This window comes from Danio rerio, chromosome 25 (genome assembly GCF_049306965.1).
Source record: "Danio rerio strain Tuebingen ecotype United States chromosome 25, GRCz12tu, whole genome shotgun sequence".
Taxonomy (NCBI): Eukaryota; Metazoa; Chordata; class Actinopteri; order Cypriniformes; family Danionidae; genus Danio; species Danio rerio.
Genome location: NC_133200.1, coordinates 34,087,333 through 34,105,271, shown reverse-complemented (window position 1 = coordinate 34,105,271; position 17,939 = coordinate 34,087,333). Strand labels below are relative to the sequence as shown.

The 17,939-nt window shown below is 38.7% G+C and overlaps 1 protein-coding gene across 2 annotated transcripts in view; it reads left to right on the top strand.

The window, feature by feature from the left end:
* The window catches only part of lamb4 (laminin, beta 4), a 72,216-nt gene that overhangs the window by 16,621 nt on the left and 37,656 nt on the right, over positions 1–17,939 (top strand). For both annotated transcript variants that reach the window (NM_173276.2, XM_068217307.2), the window contains 7 exons: positions 2,261–2,475; positions 5,813–5,933; positions 10,360–10,548; positions 10,690–10,845; positions 11,266–11,378; positions 12,935–13,014; positions 13,164–13,296. In NM_173276.2, the coding sequence (NP_775383.2) occupies positions 2,261–2,475; positions 5,813–5,933; positions 10,360–10,548; positions 10,690–10,845; positions 11,266–11,378; positions 12,935–13,014; positions 13,164–13,296 (1,007 nt within the window). The remainder of the gene's footprint in view (positions 1–2,260; positions 2,476–5,812; positions 5,934–10,359; positions 10,549–10,689; positions 10,846–11,265; positions 11,379–12,934; positions 13,015–13,163; positions 13,297–17,939) is intronic.

The following is a 17,939-nucleotide window of genomic DNA, read 5'->3' as shown; positions in this document are numbered from 1 at the left end:
CACCATATATATATATATATATATATATATATATATATATATATATATATATATATATATATATATATATATATATATATATATATATATATATATATACTATATAACTTTTTTAGATTGTATGCAGAATTCTTTGTCCACAAACAAAATTTATTAAATCCTCTCCCTTATTTGCCCATTTTTAATTGAAATTGAATCCTTGCTTAAAGCTTTACATTTATCTAAAAACAAAAGATTCTGCAAGTTAATAGAAACTTATGAAAATATCAAGCTTCTTCAAGTAAGTTAGTCTTTGATACTTTCTGTGTTTTTATTTAATTTCGTTCCTCCCCTTTCTTTATTTCGTTCTCTTTTTGTCCTTTTCTATTTCTTATTTGTTACTTATTGTTTTTATCACTTTGTAACTGTATGTACTTGTATTCCAGTCTCTTACAGATTATTTCCTGTATCATTTCCTAATTTCCATATCTATATTGTAGGCCTGCATTTCTTCTTTTCTAAATAAAAGTGTACTTAAAATAAATAAATAAATAAATAAATAAATGAATGAATGAAGAATGAATGAATGAATGAATGAATGGATGGATAGATAGATAGATAGATAGATAGATAGATAGATAGATAGATAGATAGATAGATAGATAGATAGATAGATAGATAGATAGATAGATAGATAGATAGATAGATAGATAGATAGATAGATAGATAGATAGATAGATAGATAGATAGATAGATAGATCGGTAGATAGATGGATGGATGGATGGATAGATAGATAGATAGATAGATAGACAGACAGACAGACAGACAGATAGATAGATAGATAGATAGATAGATAGATAGATAGATAGATAGATAGATAGATAGATAGATAGATAGATAGATAGATAGATAGATAGATAGATAGATAGATAGATAGATAGATAGATAGACAGACAGACAGACAGACAGACAGACAGACAGATATAGATGGATGGATGGATGGATGGATGGATGGATGGATGGATGGATAGATAGATAGATAGATAGATAGATAGATAGATAGATAGATAGATAGATAGATAGATAGATAGACAGACAGACAGACAGACAGACAGACAGACAGACAGACAGACAGACAGATAGATAGATAGATAGATAGATAGATAGATAGATAGATAGATAGATAGATAGATAGATAGATAGATAGATAGACAGACAGACAGATATAGATGGATGGATGGATGGATGGATGGATGGATGGATGGATGGATGGATGGATAGATAGATAGATAGATAGATAGATAGATAGACAGACAGACAGACAGACAGACAGACAGACAGACAGACAGACAGACAGACAGACAGACAGACAGACAGACAGACAGACAGACAGATAGATAGATAGATAGATAGATAGATAGATAGATAGATAGATAGATAGATAGATAGATAGAGTGAGTAGCTTGACGTTGTGAGGACGATTTTGGTTGCCATACCTGACGAAGAAATGTCAGTATTTGAAGTCAATAAGACATTGGTTTAAGATGTTGGCTCGACGTTGGATTTTGGTCCCTTTCCAACACAACCTAAAATCAACCAAATATGAACACTGTTTCACATTGTTATTGGCTGTCAAAATAACATTGTTCTCAGATGCTGGTGACCTGAATCTAACCTAATATTAACATCGTGTGACATTGAGTGTCTGCTGGAGTCTCTTTAATGCATTTATGGGGTTTTAGGCTCATGCTGTTACTGATTACCCCTAGAGGAAAGGAACAGAAAGTGTAAATATCTAATAATAATCATTACTGAATAAGATTTTTAGGTCCCACTTTATATTAAGTGTCCTTAACTACAATGTACTAACATCAAAAAAATAAATACAATGTACTTCTGTGTTTATAATGTATTTGAGAACACTTGTAGTGCTTTTAAGTTGGGATAGGGGTTAGGTTATGAACAGGTTTAGTGGCATGGGTAGGTTTAAGGGTGGGTTAAGGTGTAAGGGATGGTCAACAGTGTATTTACAAATGTTATTACAAAAGTTAATTACAGATGTAATTACATGTATTTAATCAAGCATAAGTACACAGTAAATACATGTATTTGCACAATAAGTACATTGTAACAAACTATTCATTCCTGTGTTAGTACATATTAGTTAAGGCCACAATATAAAGTGGGACCGAAATTTATAATATCCTCCCCAAAACGGTGGACTGATATATTGTGCATCATGCTACAGAAGCAACATCATTCACTTCTTATAATCCTCAGGGCTCATCACCCTGACGAACCTGCGTGTAAACTTCACACGTTTGCTCACCCTGGGCGACACGTTGCTCACTCGACGGAAGAGGAACCCACAGGATAAGTACTATTACGCCCTCTATGAGATGGTGGTTCGGGGGAGCTGCTTCTGCAATGGCCACGCCAGTCAGTGCATTCCTGTGGACGGCGCACGTGGAGATACGTTTACTGAGCCTGGCATGGTGAGCTTACTCCTGCAAGACAGACAAATAGCATATCATAAATAGCTCCTAAAGAAATAGTTCAGCCATAGAAAGAACTTTTACTCACCCCAAAAGGTGTTATTTACTCATCAAAGTGGTTCAAACCTTGAGTTTCTTTCTTCTGTTAAACACACTAGTTAAAAACTTATTTTGAAGATTGGTGGTTACCTGTATTTTTGACCATAGCAGGAAAATATTCAGGAAGTCAATGGCTACTGGTTTTCATTATTCTTCAGAATATCTTCGTTTATGTCCAACAAAAGAAATTAACTCAAACAGGTCTGGAACAAATGAAAGGTGAGCAGATGATGACAGGATTTTCGATTTTAAATGAACTCCGATCTGCTTCGAATTGCAAATAAATTCAGTTTAATGCAGGGAGGCCTACTACTTTTCGTCTGAGCCAAGATAGCCTTTTATTCAATTCAATATGTTTCTGTCTGGCGAAGCAGTGGCGCAGTAGGTAGTGCTGTCGCCTCACAGCAAGAATGTCACTGGGTAGCTGGTTCGAGCCTCGGCTCAGTTGGCGTATCGGTGTGGAGTTTGCATGTTCTCCCTGCGCTCACGTGGGTTTCCTCCGGGGGCTCCAGTTTCCCCCACAGTCCAAAGACATGCAATACAGGTGAATTGGGTAGGCTAAATTGTCCGTAGTGTATGAGTGTGTGTGTGAATGTGTGTGTGGATGTTTCCCAGGCATGGGTTGCAGCTGGAAGGGTAAAAACCCCGGATTAATAAAGGGACTAAGCCGACAAGAAAATGAATGAATGAATGTTTTGTGTCTGTATTTAATGATATTTATTTATTTAACAGGGACAATGCTCATTCATCAGCAGTAGAACTGTAAATAAGCCAGAGTTTGCCACAAGGGCTAACTTTCATCTGTTGCCCCTGCTAGATTTTAAAGGCAGCCTAAAATAAAAAAAACACATTATCTCACATACAATAACAGTAAAACGACAAAAGGATAAAACATATAATAAGATTTTCTTAAAATTTTAGACAAAAGAGTTACACATGATTACAAACTTGACTTGCTTTTAGCCATTTCTTTAACTTCCCAGGTAGCAAAGAATTCTGGCCCAGATTTCTGGCACAGCAGGCATTCATCCGCCACTGGCATACAGCATGTGGGCCAAACATGGCCGGGGTTTGGCAGAAATGGTACTGTCTTTGAGGTGGCACACAATACTTTTAAAATGTAGAGTTTGGCCCAGATTTTAATAATTGATATGTGGGCCATGTTAGTTTGCCCTATCTTGACCCACATTTAAATATATATTTTTATTCAGAAGTTCACACTTAGCTCATGATTTATACATAGCTTGTTTGGCATGCTGTCCCGGGAGAAAGCTCTAAGCTTAAGGGATCCTCGAACCCAGGGTTCCCCCCTTTCGCAGGGCGAGGGGAGATTGAGCACAGGTCAATCTCAAACTCCCACGCTGCTGAGACCAAGGCGAACTTCCTGAGAGTAAGACGTTAGAAAAAAGGTTTAGGCTTATTTTATCCATAATATAGAGCACATTTGGATGGTGGGAGGAAACCGGGGAACCCGGGGAGAACATGCAAACTCCGCACAGAAATACCAGATGGCCCAGCGAGGACCCAACGCCTTTGGTATTCTTGCTATGAGGCAACAGTGCTAGTCACTGAGCCACCGTGCCGCCCATTCTGTATAAAGTTGGAAGAAGGAGAGGAGGGGGGGTTTCTTCCAGACGAAGATAGTTGTAGAAAGGGAATGAGGATATATATATATATATAGTGACTTGGGATCTCTGATTGGAGGATCATGATTAGCTAATGTGGACCAGCTGGGTCAATCATGAGCTCATGCTCCTCTTGAAATTAGTTTAAAATTAAACTTCACTTATTTTCAAATAACGAACAAAAATTCTACCAATCAGGTCGCTTCGAGATAAAGCACACCCATAGCACACCTAAAGATTAATGAGCTTATCAGTTTCATTACAGTCGTGACACACCAACATATCTGGCCCAGTTATGGATTATTAACCTGGCTGATACTTGGCCCAGATATGATCGATGTTTGGCCCTTGTCTGGAAGCCAGACTTGGTGCAGTCATCTTAAATAATTCACTGCAGCATGTGGGCCAAGCAAAAGCTGATTGTGTGGGCCAGAGATATTTTGCTATGTGGGTTATTTAAATGTTGAATAATTTGTAACACCCCTTAAATTAATAGGAAGTGTGTTTCAGAAATGGGAGTCTCTAAGTGATGAGACTGACCGTGCAAAAGTTGTACGCCTAAACTGCACAGCACAGTGTCCTCTAGTAATAGATTGATATTCTTAATAGATAATAGTCTTTAGAAATCATAATATCTAACACTTTGTAAAGATAATGAAAAGTCCTGAAAAGTCAGAGTCCGTTAAATAAACTCTTAAATCTTCCATATTATTATTATTATTATTATTATTATTATTTATTGCAATAATGACAGTACATTGCAACAAATACAGATGCAAAACTGAAAGAAGTATAGTACAATCAATAGGAATATTAAATTTTGAAATAAGTGAATTGTAACAAATTTAGAACAAATATAATATAGGTAAATCAAAATAAAGACAACGTGAGAGAGAAAGAAAGAAACAAAAATAAAGTAAATAATTGAGGGCACAAGAGAAAGATAAACAAATTATTGCAGAATATTAAATAAAGCACATGTTTTATAAGTTTAAATAGCTTTCTTGTTTTGAGAGTCTGTGATGGTTTTTAAATAAAAATCTAGTTCTCGTTTAAAAAATAAAAAATTAGGCTTACAATGAGTATATTTGCATTTGTGTATAAAAAACTTTCCAATAAATAAAATGAGGTTCATGCAAAAAGTTGAATTAAGGAATTGTTTATTTTAAAATAAAACCCCAAAAGAACATGTCTATAGCTTAAAGAAAAATCACTACAAACCTTTTGAACAGTTAGAGAGTTTACATCAGACCAAAAAGATTTAACAGGGACACTCCCAAAACAAGTGAGCTACAGATTCAGAAGAGGTTTCACAGAAAGAGCAAGAGATGTCAATGTCATTTTTGAATTTTTGTAAAAAATGTTTAACAGGATAAAACCTGTGAATGATTTAAAAAGATATTTCTTTAATTTTTATTTGTAAAAAAAAAAAGCTTCCATATTATTGTCGTCAGTTAGAGTTAATGTGTCTCACTCACATTTCTCTCTAGAGTGCAGTTAATAATATTCACAAGTTGTTAGGCTTTAGTGTACAAGAAAATGATTACAAAGGCTTTTATTCGTAAAGCATGTCTGCCTTTTATGATTTTAATGATTTTCATCTTTTTTTCTAGGTGCATGGCAGATGTGTGTGTCAACACAACACTGCCGGGTACAACTGTGAGCGCTGTCAAGACTTTTACCATGACGCCCCCTGGAGGCCAGGTGGAAAAGCAGACTCAGATGTTTGCAAACGTAAGTAGCACTCAGGTTGACTATTTACTATAGTTTGAACCTCAAACGGCAATTCAAAAGGCTTTTTAAAAATAAGGAATAGGGAATATGATGTAAAATAAAAATAAACACACATTACCACATTTGGCTCAACACTCAAAAAGATGTTTCACTAAGAAATCTCACTTTGGTGGTAATTCTCCAGGGCAGGGGTGTCAGAGTTTTGAAACCTTGCTTCAACACACTTACCTTTGAGTTTCAAACAAGCCTGAAGGACTTCGTTTGATCAGGTGTGTTTAATAAGGCTAAACTGTGGAGAGCTGTGGCCCTCCAGGAACTGGGTTTGACACCTGTGCTATTGGGACTTTCTCATAGGTGAAACCTTTTAGCAGTGTTTTGCTGTGTTTGTACCACAAAGCCTGGAAGGATTTTAGCTCCCGAAAACGCCATTTGGGGAAACTAAATTAGCTGTTACTTCAAAGCAGGGTCTAATACAGCAGGAACTACCATTCGTGTATGCTGATTGTGTGAATTCATGTGATTGAAGGACAGTGTTAAGACAGTGTATTATGGTATTGTATCTGCATACCATCTTTACTATCATAAGAGACACAACACTCAGAAAATACATCTTCTGTCACTGTGTCCTCCATCCCAGGTGTTGATTCTGTTGAATGCAGCACTTGATGTCAGTGTTGGACAGTTTATATCACTTAAGAGTTCCTTGTGATGATGTAAATGCAACCAGGAAAATGGTCTGTTGGGAAATTAGTTCTCAGGAAACCGGGCTTGGTGGCTAGCAAGGTTATTTTAGTAGGCCTAAACAAAACTAAAACTATGACCATTGGTCAAAAAAATGCTTATTATGTTACATAAAACTCATGAATGAAAAACTGAAATGAAATTACAGCATCAACCTACAGTAACAGGGCTCTGTTCTTGGGCCACTTCTCTTCTCCATCTACGCAACATCTTTAGGATCAGTCATCCATGGATTCTCCTACCACTGCTATGCTGATGATACCCAGCTATACCTCTCTTTTCACCCTGATGATCCCTCGGTTCCAGCTCGCATCCCAGCCTGCCTGTCAGACATTTCACACTGGATGAAAGATCATCATCTTCAGCTTAACCTCACGAAAACAGAAATGCTTAAAGTTTCTGCCAATCTGACTCTACATCACAACTTTTCAAATCCAGATGGACGGGGCAACCATTATCCAAAATGGTGAAAAGCCTTGGAGTAACGATTGATGACCAACTAAACTTCTTTGACCAGATTTCTAGAACTGCTGGATCGTGCAGATTCGCACTCTTTAACATCAGAAAGGTCTGGCCCTTCCTATCTGAACATGCAGCTCAACCCCTTGTTCAAGCTCTTGTTCTCTCCAGACTGGACTATTTCAAGTCTCTACTAGCCGGGCTTCCAGCTAACTCTATCAAACCTCTTCAGCTGCTTCAGAACGCAGCAGCACGAGTGGTCTTTAATGAACCTAAAAGAGCACATGTCACTCTGCTACTCATCCGTTTGCACTGGCTGCCAGTTGCTGCTCGCATCAAATTCAAAGCTTTGATGTTTGCTTACAAAGTGACTTCTGGCTTTGCTCCTTATCTGCTCTCACTTCTGCAGATTTATGTGCCCTCCAGAAACTTGCGTTCTGTGAATGAACATCGCCTCGGGGTTCCATCCCAAAGAGGGAAGAAATCACTTTCCCGAACTCTCGCATTCAATCTGCCCAGTTGGTGGAATGAACTCCCTAACTGCATCAGAACGGCAGAGTCACTCGCTGTCTTCAAGAAATTACCAAAAACTCAACTATTTAGTCTCCACTTCACTTCCTAATCTGCAATTGCCTCTCTGACTCCTCCACTAACTACAAAAAAATAAATAAATACTAATGTTTTGCTTCTTACACTGATTTTACACACCTGAAACTTGCCTACAGCACTTATTCATTGTTGCTCTTATAGTTGTGTAAATTGCTTCCTTGTCCTCATTTGTAAGTCACTTTGGAAAAAAGCGTCTGCTAAATGACTAAATGTAAATGTAAATTAAAGTAACAGTCACTGAAAACTAACTGAGATAAAATAATAATTAGCAAAAACAGTAATTGTTTCCGTATTAATAGTAGCCATTTTAACTACATTTATTATTTTTAATACAAAGAAGTCTGCCTGATTTCATCAGATTGTGTTGCTTTTCAAGCTGCATTTGTGTGGTTTTGGGGTTAGTGCCTGTTTAAACAATTCAATTATAGACAACAATTCAATTTAGAACTAAGAGATTTGCACAAGAGTTAATGTAAGCTGTATAAACATTACACTTTGCTTTGGTCAACTCTGTAACTCTGTAAACTAATATTACTAAAACAGAAACTATATATAAAAACTGAAACATGCTCACAAAATAAAAACTGAACTAAAACCAACAAAACCATTAATGCGACAATCTAAAACCAGCCTGAAATGAACAGAAAATTTTAAATAGTATTGAATAATAACCACAGCCATGTCACCCTGCAGCCTAGACCGGTTGCTCACTGCTGCTAAGCTGCGCTGAGTCTGATTAGTACCTGGATGGGAGACCACATGGAAAACTAGGCTGCTGTTGGAAGTGGTGAGGCCAGCAGGGGGCGCTTAATCTGCAGTCTGTGTGAGTCCTAATGCCCCAGTATAGAGATGGGGACACTATACTATCATTGAGCACTTTTTAATGAGACAGTGCACAGAAGTCCTTAATCTGTGGTTATTAAACATCCAATGGCTCTTCTTTTAAAGAGTATGGGTGTAACAACAGTATGACCAAATTTCCTTTATCTGCTCTTACTTGCACACTGGTGGTGGTAGTGGTAAGAAGAGATCCCCTCACATGATTGTAAAGTGCTTTGGAAGTATGGCAATACACAATACATGTATTTTATATAAAGTTCTATTTGAGTTCCTGTTACTGCCTGATGGGAAAGCACATTATATCACACCACCAGGGCCTGATTAACCAATGGGCATTATGGGCACGTGCGCACTTGGGGCCCCTGTGAGGGGGGAAAAAAATGCAGATTTTGGAGTGTCTATTTAGGCTAAATGCAAATAGCACACCTTGTTCGGAATAAGCTATTTGAGGGATTTTCCGCCCATCACTGTTTGATTGACAGAGACAATAACTAAAGAGCACAATTGACAGTAGTGTGAGTGGCGTAGCTCGGAAAGTGCATGCATGGCAACATGTTTTGACACGATCGATCATCAACCAGTTGGAATCCAGCATCTGATGAACTCATTCTTCTTTTTTTCCCCATTACATTTCAGATTGAAAATATGTTTATTTTTAATAGAAGCGAAAAAATTTTTGTTTAAAAATGAAAATAATTAGAATGTGGAAATAAAGACACAAGTGGCTTGTGGGTATTTAATAAAGTTTAGCTTATTTTACATGTGTATAAACAGCATCTAAATAGTTATTTAATTGTTTCTATAAACAGCTACTTTCCACCTGGTGTTAAATGTTAGCAACATCTTAACATAACTAATTTGTATTTACAACGAATACCCTTTAAAGTATACAGTTGAAGCCAGAATCATTAGCCCCATATGGAATTTTTTAAAACATTTTTAAATATTTCCTAAATTATGTTTAACAGAGCAAGGACATTTTCACAGTATGTCTGATAGTATTTTTTCTTCTGGATAAAGTCTTATTTGTTTTATTTTGGCTAGAGTAAAAACAGTTATTAATTTTTTAAACTTCATTTTAAGGACAAAATTATTAGCCCCTTTAAGCTATTATTTTTTTCGACTGTCTTCAGAACAAACTATTTTTATACAATAACTTGCCTAATTACCCTAACCTGCCTAGTTAACCTAATTAACCTAGTTAAGCCTTGAAATGTTACTTTAAGCTGTATATAATCTTGAAAAATATCTAGTCAAATATTATTTACTGTCATCATGGCAAAGATAAAATAAATCAGTTATTAGAGAAGAGTTATTAAAACTATTATGTTTAGAAATGTGCTGAAAAAATCTGCTCTCCGTTAAACAGAAGTTGGGGGAAAAAATAAACAGGGGGGCTAATCATTCTGACTTTAGTACTGCTTTAGTGAATTTGAATAAGTACACTAAAAACTATTAATTTTCACTAATTTTATTAGTATTTTTTCTTAATCAAAGTGTGCTTTAAATGCTTTAAAAATAAGTACAATATGTGTAGACTATAAATATATGTAGGCAGGCAATAGAATATTTATTTATTTTATTAAAAAACATTATAATATTCTTATTGTTTAATTCAACTTTAGGGGTTCGGCCGGGTAGGGGGCCCAACAAGACAATGTGCCCAGGGGCCTCTGAATTCTTAATCCAGGCCTGCACACCACTCAGGAGTTTTTCCAACTTTTTTTCATGCTAACATTCCCACATGCTAACATAAATCTGCTCTTTAATGTTCTAGGTTGTAACTGTCATGGCCATTCAGAGAAGTGTCACTTTGAGTTAGCGCGCTATCTGGCCACTGGTGGGGTTAGCGGTGGTGTGTGTGATGACTGCAGGAACAACCGCATTGGACCTCAGTGTGAGCTCTGTGGGCCGTTTTACTACCAGGACCCTCAACGCTCTGTGGACGACCCTTATGCCTGTATACGTGAGTTACCTTGTGCCAAAAAAATTGATGCATATTCTACAGTGTGCTTTACATCATCTCAAATATCAATTTCATTCAGGCAGAAAATGCACTGGGAAAAAGGATCCCACATGTCTCTGTTTTGTCCTATTTCATGTCCAGCTTGTGACTGTGATCTTGATGGGTCGGTGGACCGTGGTCTGTGTGATCCAGTGAATGGCCAGTGTGTGTGCAAACAAAACGTCGAAGGAGAGCGATGTGACCGCTGCAAGGTTGGGTTTTACGGATTCAGCCGGGACGATCCTAGCGGCTGCCAGTGTAAGTGTTGATTCACCCACCGAAGGGTTTTTCACAGCTGAAATAGGTAACCCTGGAGAGTTAATAACTCAAACGTGGTGCTAATGGGACTCCAGAACAGGGTTTCATAAATGCAATTAAAAGGCATAGTTTAGAACAGGGGTCACTAATCTCGGTCCTGGAGGGCCGGTGTCCCTCCAGGGTTTACCTCCAACTTGCCTCAACACACCTGGCTGGATGTTTCAAGTATACCTAATAAGACCTTGATTAGCTTGTTCAGGTGTGTTTGATTAGGGTTGGAGTTAAAATCTGCAGGACACCGGCCCTCCAGGAACAAGTTTGGTGACCCCTGGTTTAGAATAACAAGTGGATTCTGAAAATCCTAAATTCATTTATACATTTACTAATTTATCAATCCTTAACTTATTTATACATATCAAGTGTGCAGGTGTAATTTCCTGGGAACCATACAAGTGGGCAACCCTTGCGATCCGACAACAGGAAGGTGTATCTGTGAGCACTTCGCTTACGGCTCACAGTGTGACCAGTGTCTGGTGAGTGTCTCAATCAGACCCAAGCACATAACCATAACTGAGTTACACTTTAAAGAGCCCATATTATACATGAAATAGGGTCATATCTTGGTTGTAAGGGTCTCCAACAACCGTCTAATATGCATGCAAGGTCAAAAAACACTTTCATGGTCTTATAATCTGCATTTATTTTTACCTAATTATTCCAGCGACTCCCGTATGAATCGTCCAGTGATTCATTTGTTCCCAAACCCCTCCTTAGCGCGAAGCTAATCTGCGCTGATTGGACCGATGACAGTCTGTTGCGATTGGTCGACTGCCTTCAGTCAGAGAGTGAAATGCACACAAACACACATATTGCCCTCGTCCTTGCGCGCGCGCGCGCACACACACACACACACACACACACACACACACACAAACCCACACACACCTCCGGACGACAACGCTTCCGCCCGCACCCGCCAGTTTTTAGCCTGAACCCGACCGCTCCCGCTTATATTAAGAATTTGTTGTCCCGGTGCCCGACCCGCCCCGTTTTCTGCCCGCCGCGCCCGATCCCGCTACAGAGCAGGGGAGAACATAACCGAAAATCCCCCAGCTAAACAGTCCAGACAGCCAAGCTGTCTGTATAAACACACACACAAGCACCAAGCAAACACACAGGCAAAGCTCTCTTTCTCTCTCATTCGCATAGCAATATCCGCGATATTGCTAGACAGCCCGCTCCCATCCCAAATTAAACCCGTTACCGACTGCTCCTGCGATTTATTCGGAAATGTATTCCCGCGCGGCAGAAATCTGGTCGTGTCCTGCAGCGGGAATGCAGACCTCTACGCATGGAGCTCCGTAAACAAAGCAGCACGCGTCGCGTTTTTAACGTGGCTTTGCGCGCGATAAGAGAATATAGCCAGTTAACCTGATACAGTACACGCGGTTACAAGTAACAAATCACAACTAAATACATTTGCAAGCTAGAGTCAACGAGGCAACAACTTTAATCGCACGTACTACTTGAGAAATGGAGGAAGAAACCCATCCTGACATGTCCAGCAGTAAGTTACTCTTTACTGATCCTTCCTTTAACAAACGGCGATGAAGTATTCTTTGTAGCATGTAGTTTGCAGAAGTTTCCAGTAGTTTCCAACTGCTTGGTTATAATGCTGAGGTTTCATCTTTGGGTAGAGATTCGATAATATCCTCCTGCAGTGTGACTTCAATCGACCGGCATGTTTGTGTGCGTGTGTTTGTGGGTGTGTGTGTGTGTCTGCGTTTCTGCGTCAGAGGGCGGGGCCTCAGGTTTGAAATCTCCCGGGTTTGCGCGTGCACGTGAATAACTTGGTTTTGTTCGTACGTCATGGCGAAACACCTGATGACTCGTTATCAAGGCGACTCGTTTGAAGCACTTTGAGTCGACTCTTATAGATGAATCAACAGTTTTAAACACTGTATTCTTACAGATTTAAGCCTTAGCTGGATACATCACTTCACTTAGAGCTGTGTTACACACTACATGGAGGGGAATTTTTAAAAACCCATAATACGGGCTCTTTAATATTTGATTCCCACTTTTCCAGCCAGGTTACTGGGGTCTGGGAAACACAGTCTATGGCTGCATACCCTGCGACTGTGACATTGGAGGGGCACTGAAAACAGAGTAAGCTACTATAGTTTCCTATCTACAGTACATTACTTCTTCTTCTTCTTTGGCCTTAGTCCCGTATGATTGCGGGGTCGGCTCCTACAGTACATTACTAATATTTGATAAATTGTTTACAAGATGGTATGTGTATATCCTCCACACAGATGTTCCTCGGTGGATGGCCAGTGTAAATGCAGGCCTAACATGGTCGGCCAAAAATGTAATGATCCGGCTCCTGGATATTTCCTGGCTCCTCTTGATTTCTACATCTATGAGGCTGAGAACGCAGCACCTCTGGTAAGAATGAATGGTCACATGTGATTTTTCGGTGACACTTTATTTTGATGGTCCATTTGAGTATTAGTAGACTTTCTGCTTAATATCTGTTGATAATGCTTCTTCAGCAGACATTTAACTGACTGTAAGAAACTTTGCAAGTACATGTCAACTTACACTAACCCAAACCTAACAGTCTACTTATAATTTAATGATAATTAGTTGCAATGTAACATAAATTCAACAAACCCACCACCAAAATAAACCGTGACCAATTTTTCAGCAAACACTCCAATATGACATTGCACAAAGTGAATGCCAATTCACAAAGTACGATACATGCTGATCAACGGCTAATCCATATCCATTTCCTTCCTCTAAACCCAATAACAGTTTAATAGCAATCATGTAGAAGTGCATAAATCCGTAAGCCTAAACTGTAAATGTATCCCTTAATTCTGATTGGCTGATTGAAATTTTGTTCCAGGATCAACTTAGATGTTAACCCAGGAACATGTCCCACTTGTGTCACGGTTGCAGGTTTGTGCGCCTTCCGGAGTGTCTGTTTTGTCACGTGGGTTTGTTTTGTTTTGGTGGTCACACGTTACAATAAGATTCATTAGTTAATGTTAATTAATGCATTTACTAACATGAACAAACAATGAACAATACATTTACTACAGTATTTGTTCATGTTAGTTAACGTTAGTTAATGGAAATACAGTTGTTCATTGATAGTTCATGTTAACTCATGGTGCATTAATTAATGTTAACAAGCATGGACTTAAATGTTATTAATGCATTAGTAAATGCTCAATTATGATTAATAAATTCATGATTAGTTCATGTTAGTAAATGCGTTACCTAATGAACCTCATTGTAAAGTGTTACCGTTTTGGTTGTCCACGTGTATTTGTTATGGTCACGTGTTCTGACGGTACTCAGCTGTTTTGATTAGCTCACCAGCTGAGGTTCATTATCGTGTCTATATCAGGGCAACGCTTCGATGTTTCCTTGTCAGTTCGTTGTGTTTGCTCATGTGTGTCTGTCTGTGCTCAGGACAGGCTGCTGGACCCGATTCGTTTGTCGGTTTCCCGTTTGTCACAGCCATATTTCCCTCAAGAACTCTCTATTACTCTGTCCTGTTTAGTTTATTCTGACTGTGTCAAATTAACTTTTACTTGCATTTTGGATCCTTCTCAGTATCTTATTAGCCCGTGACAACTTGGTGCACTGCAAAAAAAAGCTTTTCTTTCTTAGATTTTTTTGTCTTGTTTCTAGTCCAAATATCTAACAATTCTTAAATCAAGAAGAATTTTCTTGTCAAGCAAAACATATAGGGCCCTATCATACACCCGGCACAATGTGGCGCAAGGCGCGGCGCAATAGTCTTTTGGTAGTTTCAGCTTGGCGCAAGAGTCGTTTTGAGGCGTTTCGCTACGCTGTTTAAATAGCAAATGCATTGGCGCTCATTTGTGCGCCCATAGGCGTTCTGGTCTAAAAAGGAAGGCGTTCTGAGGCGGACCGCTGGCGCGTTGCTATTTTGAGAAACTATAATAGATTTTTCATTATATCAAAACAAACCTGGTCTAAATTACAGCACAGAGTTGCGCCTCGCTTACACAATGCTTAATACGCACAAGAGACCAATAGCCAAATATCTTTAAAGATGAAAAAAATTAAATATTAAGGATATATATAGGATATAATAAGAATAGATATAGGATATAAATATAAAGGATTAAAATATTACAAAACATATTATTTTCTAGCCTACATAAATATGAAAAATCACTGCTTTTATGTCTTCTTCATCTCGGGAGGCTTTTTCAGTTCATTCATAACAATTTGCTTTTGTATAATGTTATTATTATTAGCAGTATTATTTATTATATCCATATTTATATTTGTTTTATTAAAAACAAGCTTAGATTTGGCCACCTGTCAGGTTTTAGACCATATGGGGCACAGCATGTGTTTTAGGATATAACTCAGGTTTTTGAGCACACTTCGTTATTGTTGTTCATTTATTCGTTTGCTGGAAATTAGAACTGAATTAAGAAACAGTTTTGAAACGGGCGGGTTTATGGCGCGACGCAGCTGGCTCTTAAAGGGAATGTGAGATGAGACTCTAATTGGTTTATTCTCAAAACACACCTATAACTCATTAAGAAAATAAACTCAACCCTTTTAGACCATGCGCCACGGCGCAAAGCAGATTTTCCCGTCCTTAAATTAGCAAAAATGCGTTCTGACTCGCCCTGAAAGCATTTGCGCCCTGCGTTTTGCGCATGGACCGTCAAAATAGAGCCCCTAGTCTTGTTTTAGGAAATAATATGCCAAAATGAAGTGAGTTTTGTCTTAAAACAAGCAAAATAATCTGCTAATGGGGTAAGAAAAATAATCTTATGTCAAAAAGAAAAACAAGATTATTTTGATTACCCCATTGGCAGATTATTTTGCTTGTTTTAAGGAAAAACTAACTTAAAATTGGCATATTATTTTTGAAAACAAGACATTATGTTTGCTTGCCTAGAAAATGCTTCTTGATATCAGAATTTTTAGGTATTTGGACTAAAAAAAGACAAAAAATCGAAGTAGGAAAAGCCTTTTTTGCAGTGTGAAAACAGGTTGGCATTGATGGTAAGGGTCACGAGGGTTGGGTATCAGCCAACATTGGTCCATCGGTTGGTATCGGTCAGGTTTGTTTTTTGCCGTGTTCCTCATGTCTGTTCCAGCTGTGATTGGATGTAGCAAATTAGCCTGTACATGAGAATAAAAGCTTTGAAAAAAGAGATGAAAGTGAGCAAAGAATTCAAAGGCAAAGACAGAAGGTTGTTCTGATGTTACTTAATCTTACCTGAGCATTTCAGCATGCGGATATTTTCAAAACAACACAACACTGACGGCTTTTGACACTGTTAGTTCTTTGAAGTCAGCTTGGTGTGTCACTACCTTAACAGACAATTTGTCAGGTTTTGTAGGATCAATGTATTACCCCTGACAGTGTGTTAGCTGACGCTTGTTTTCAGTAACGGAACACTGAATCCATATTTGCCAGGACATGGAATCATTTTCCACATTGGTTGGCATCTGTCAATGTAGTGTGAATTAGAGGTCTGCAGTACAGCCACGGGACCCGACCAAATTTCTTGCGGCGCGGGTATAAATTTCCAAATAAAGAGCGGGATTGGTCGGTAACTGGTGTAATTTTGGACGAGAGTGGGCGGTCTAACAATATTGCTCCCGACTTGCGAACGAGCGAGCACGCGAATGTATGTGTGTGAATTTAGCTTGTTTGTTGCTGTCTATGTGTGTGTGTGTGTGCGCAGATGAGAGAGAGCTTTGTGCTGTCTGTGTGTGTGTGAATGAGAGAGAGCGTGATGCTGTCTGTGTGTGTGTCACTTGCTTGGTTGGTGCTTATTTGTGTGTGTATTTATACAGACAGTTATTGTTATAGGCTGTCTGGACACTGTATAGCTGGGTGGTTTTTGGTTTTGTCTCCCCCCGCCTTTAGCAGGAACGGGCTTAGCGGGTAGAAAACAGAGCGGGTCAGGCAGCGGGACAACAAATGCTGAATATAATTGGGAGCGGTTGGGTTCGGACTAAAACCTGGCAGGAACGGGCGGGACCGGGATTTAAAATTTAGTCCCGTGCAGATCTCTAGTGTGAATTGGCCTAACACATCAACAGTGCATCCACTCCACTGCAATTTTGGAAATTTTAGTTTTGCATTCTTAAGATTGACTAAGATGTCATGCCATGATGCATCAGTCTTTAGTCTTAATTTGTATATTTATAAATCAGGGGCCCGCAGGTCGATTTTGTGTTTGTGGCCGCGCCCTAATTTAAAAGTTTAATGTTAGTGCGGCCCACAATTTTGATATGTATAGCACTTTACAGTGTTGTGTGTGGAGCTGAATGAACTTACCAATCACGGTGGGGTATATGGCTCTAGGGGTGTGACATCGGCTGGGCTTGACATAGGCAGAGATACATTTCTCATTTAAAGTTACAGCAGTGTTGCCATAGAGTGTTATTCACTTTTAAATTGTTTATTTTATCTTATTTTGTGCAGAAAAAAAATCCAATCTTCTCAAATCTCTATTTTTATTTTTTAACACAAAATAAGATGAAAAAAATAAATGAATTAATAACTAATAATATAATTAATTTCCTTTGGGAAACCTGATGCAGCCCACCCTAACTCAGTCTCTGCCTCCAGCGGCCGCCAGAGAAATTGAGTTTGAGACCACTTGTATAAATGGATGTTAACAAAACAAAATGAGGGTTTTCATTCGGTTCAACAGCAGTTCATGACTGTAAGGGTATACTCACATTATGTACAATTATGTACAATACGTACAAATCCCGTCTCCCCTGACGGCCCGAACTCACATTACATTCAGGCCTGGGCACGCTTACATCATCGATGATGCGCTGCTCTGTTCAGAAGCGCTCTTGTTCAGCACAGTGGGGATTTCTTTAAATATATCGTTTTAGTCATTTGGGATGCGGTGACACGCAGTCAGATAATTCGCCGAACAGATCAGCCACTTTTGACGCCAAGCAACAAGGGCCGGCCAATTGAACCATGCCTGAGCCTGATTCAGAGCACTCACACTTCTCCAACAATCCGGAAAACAGGCCTGGGCACGCCAAGT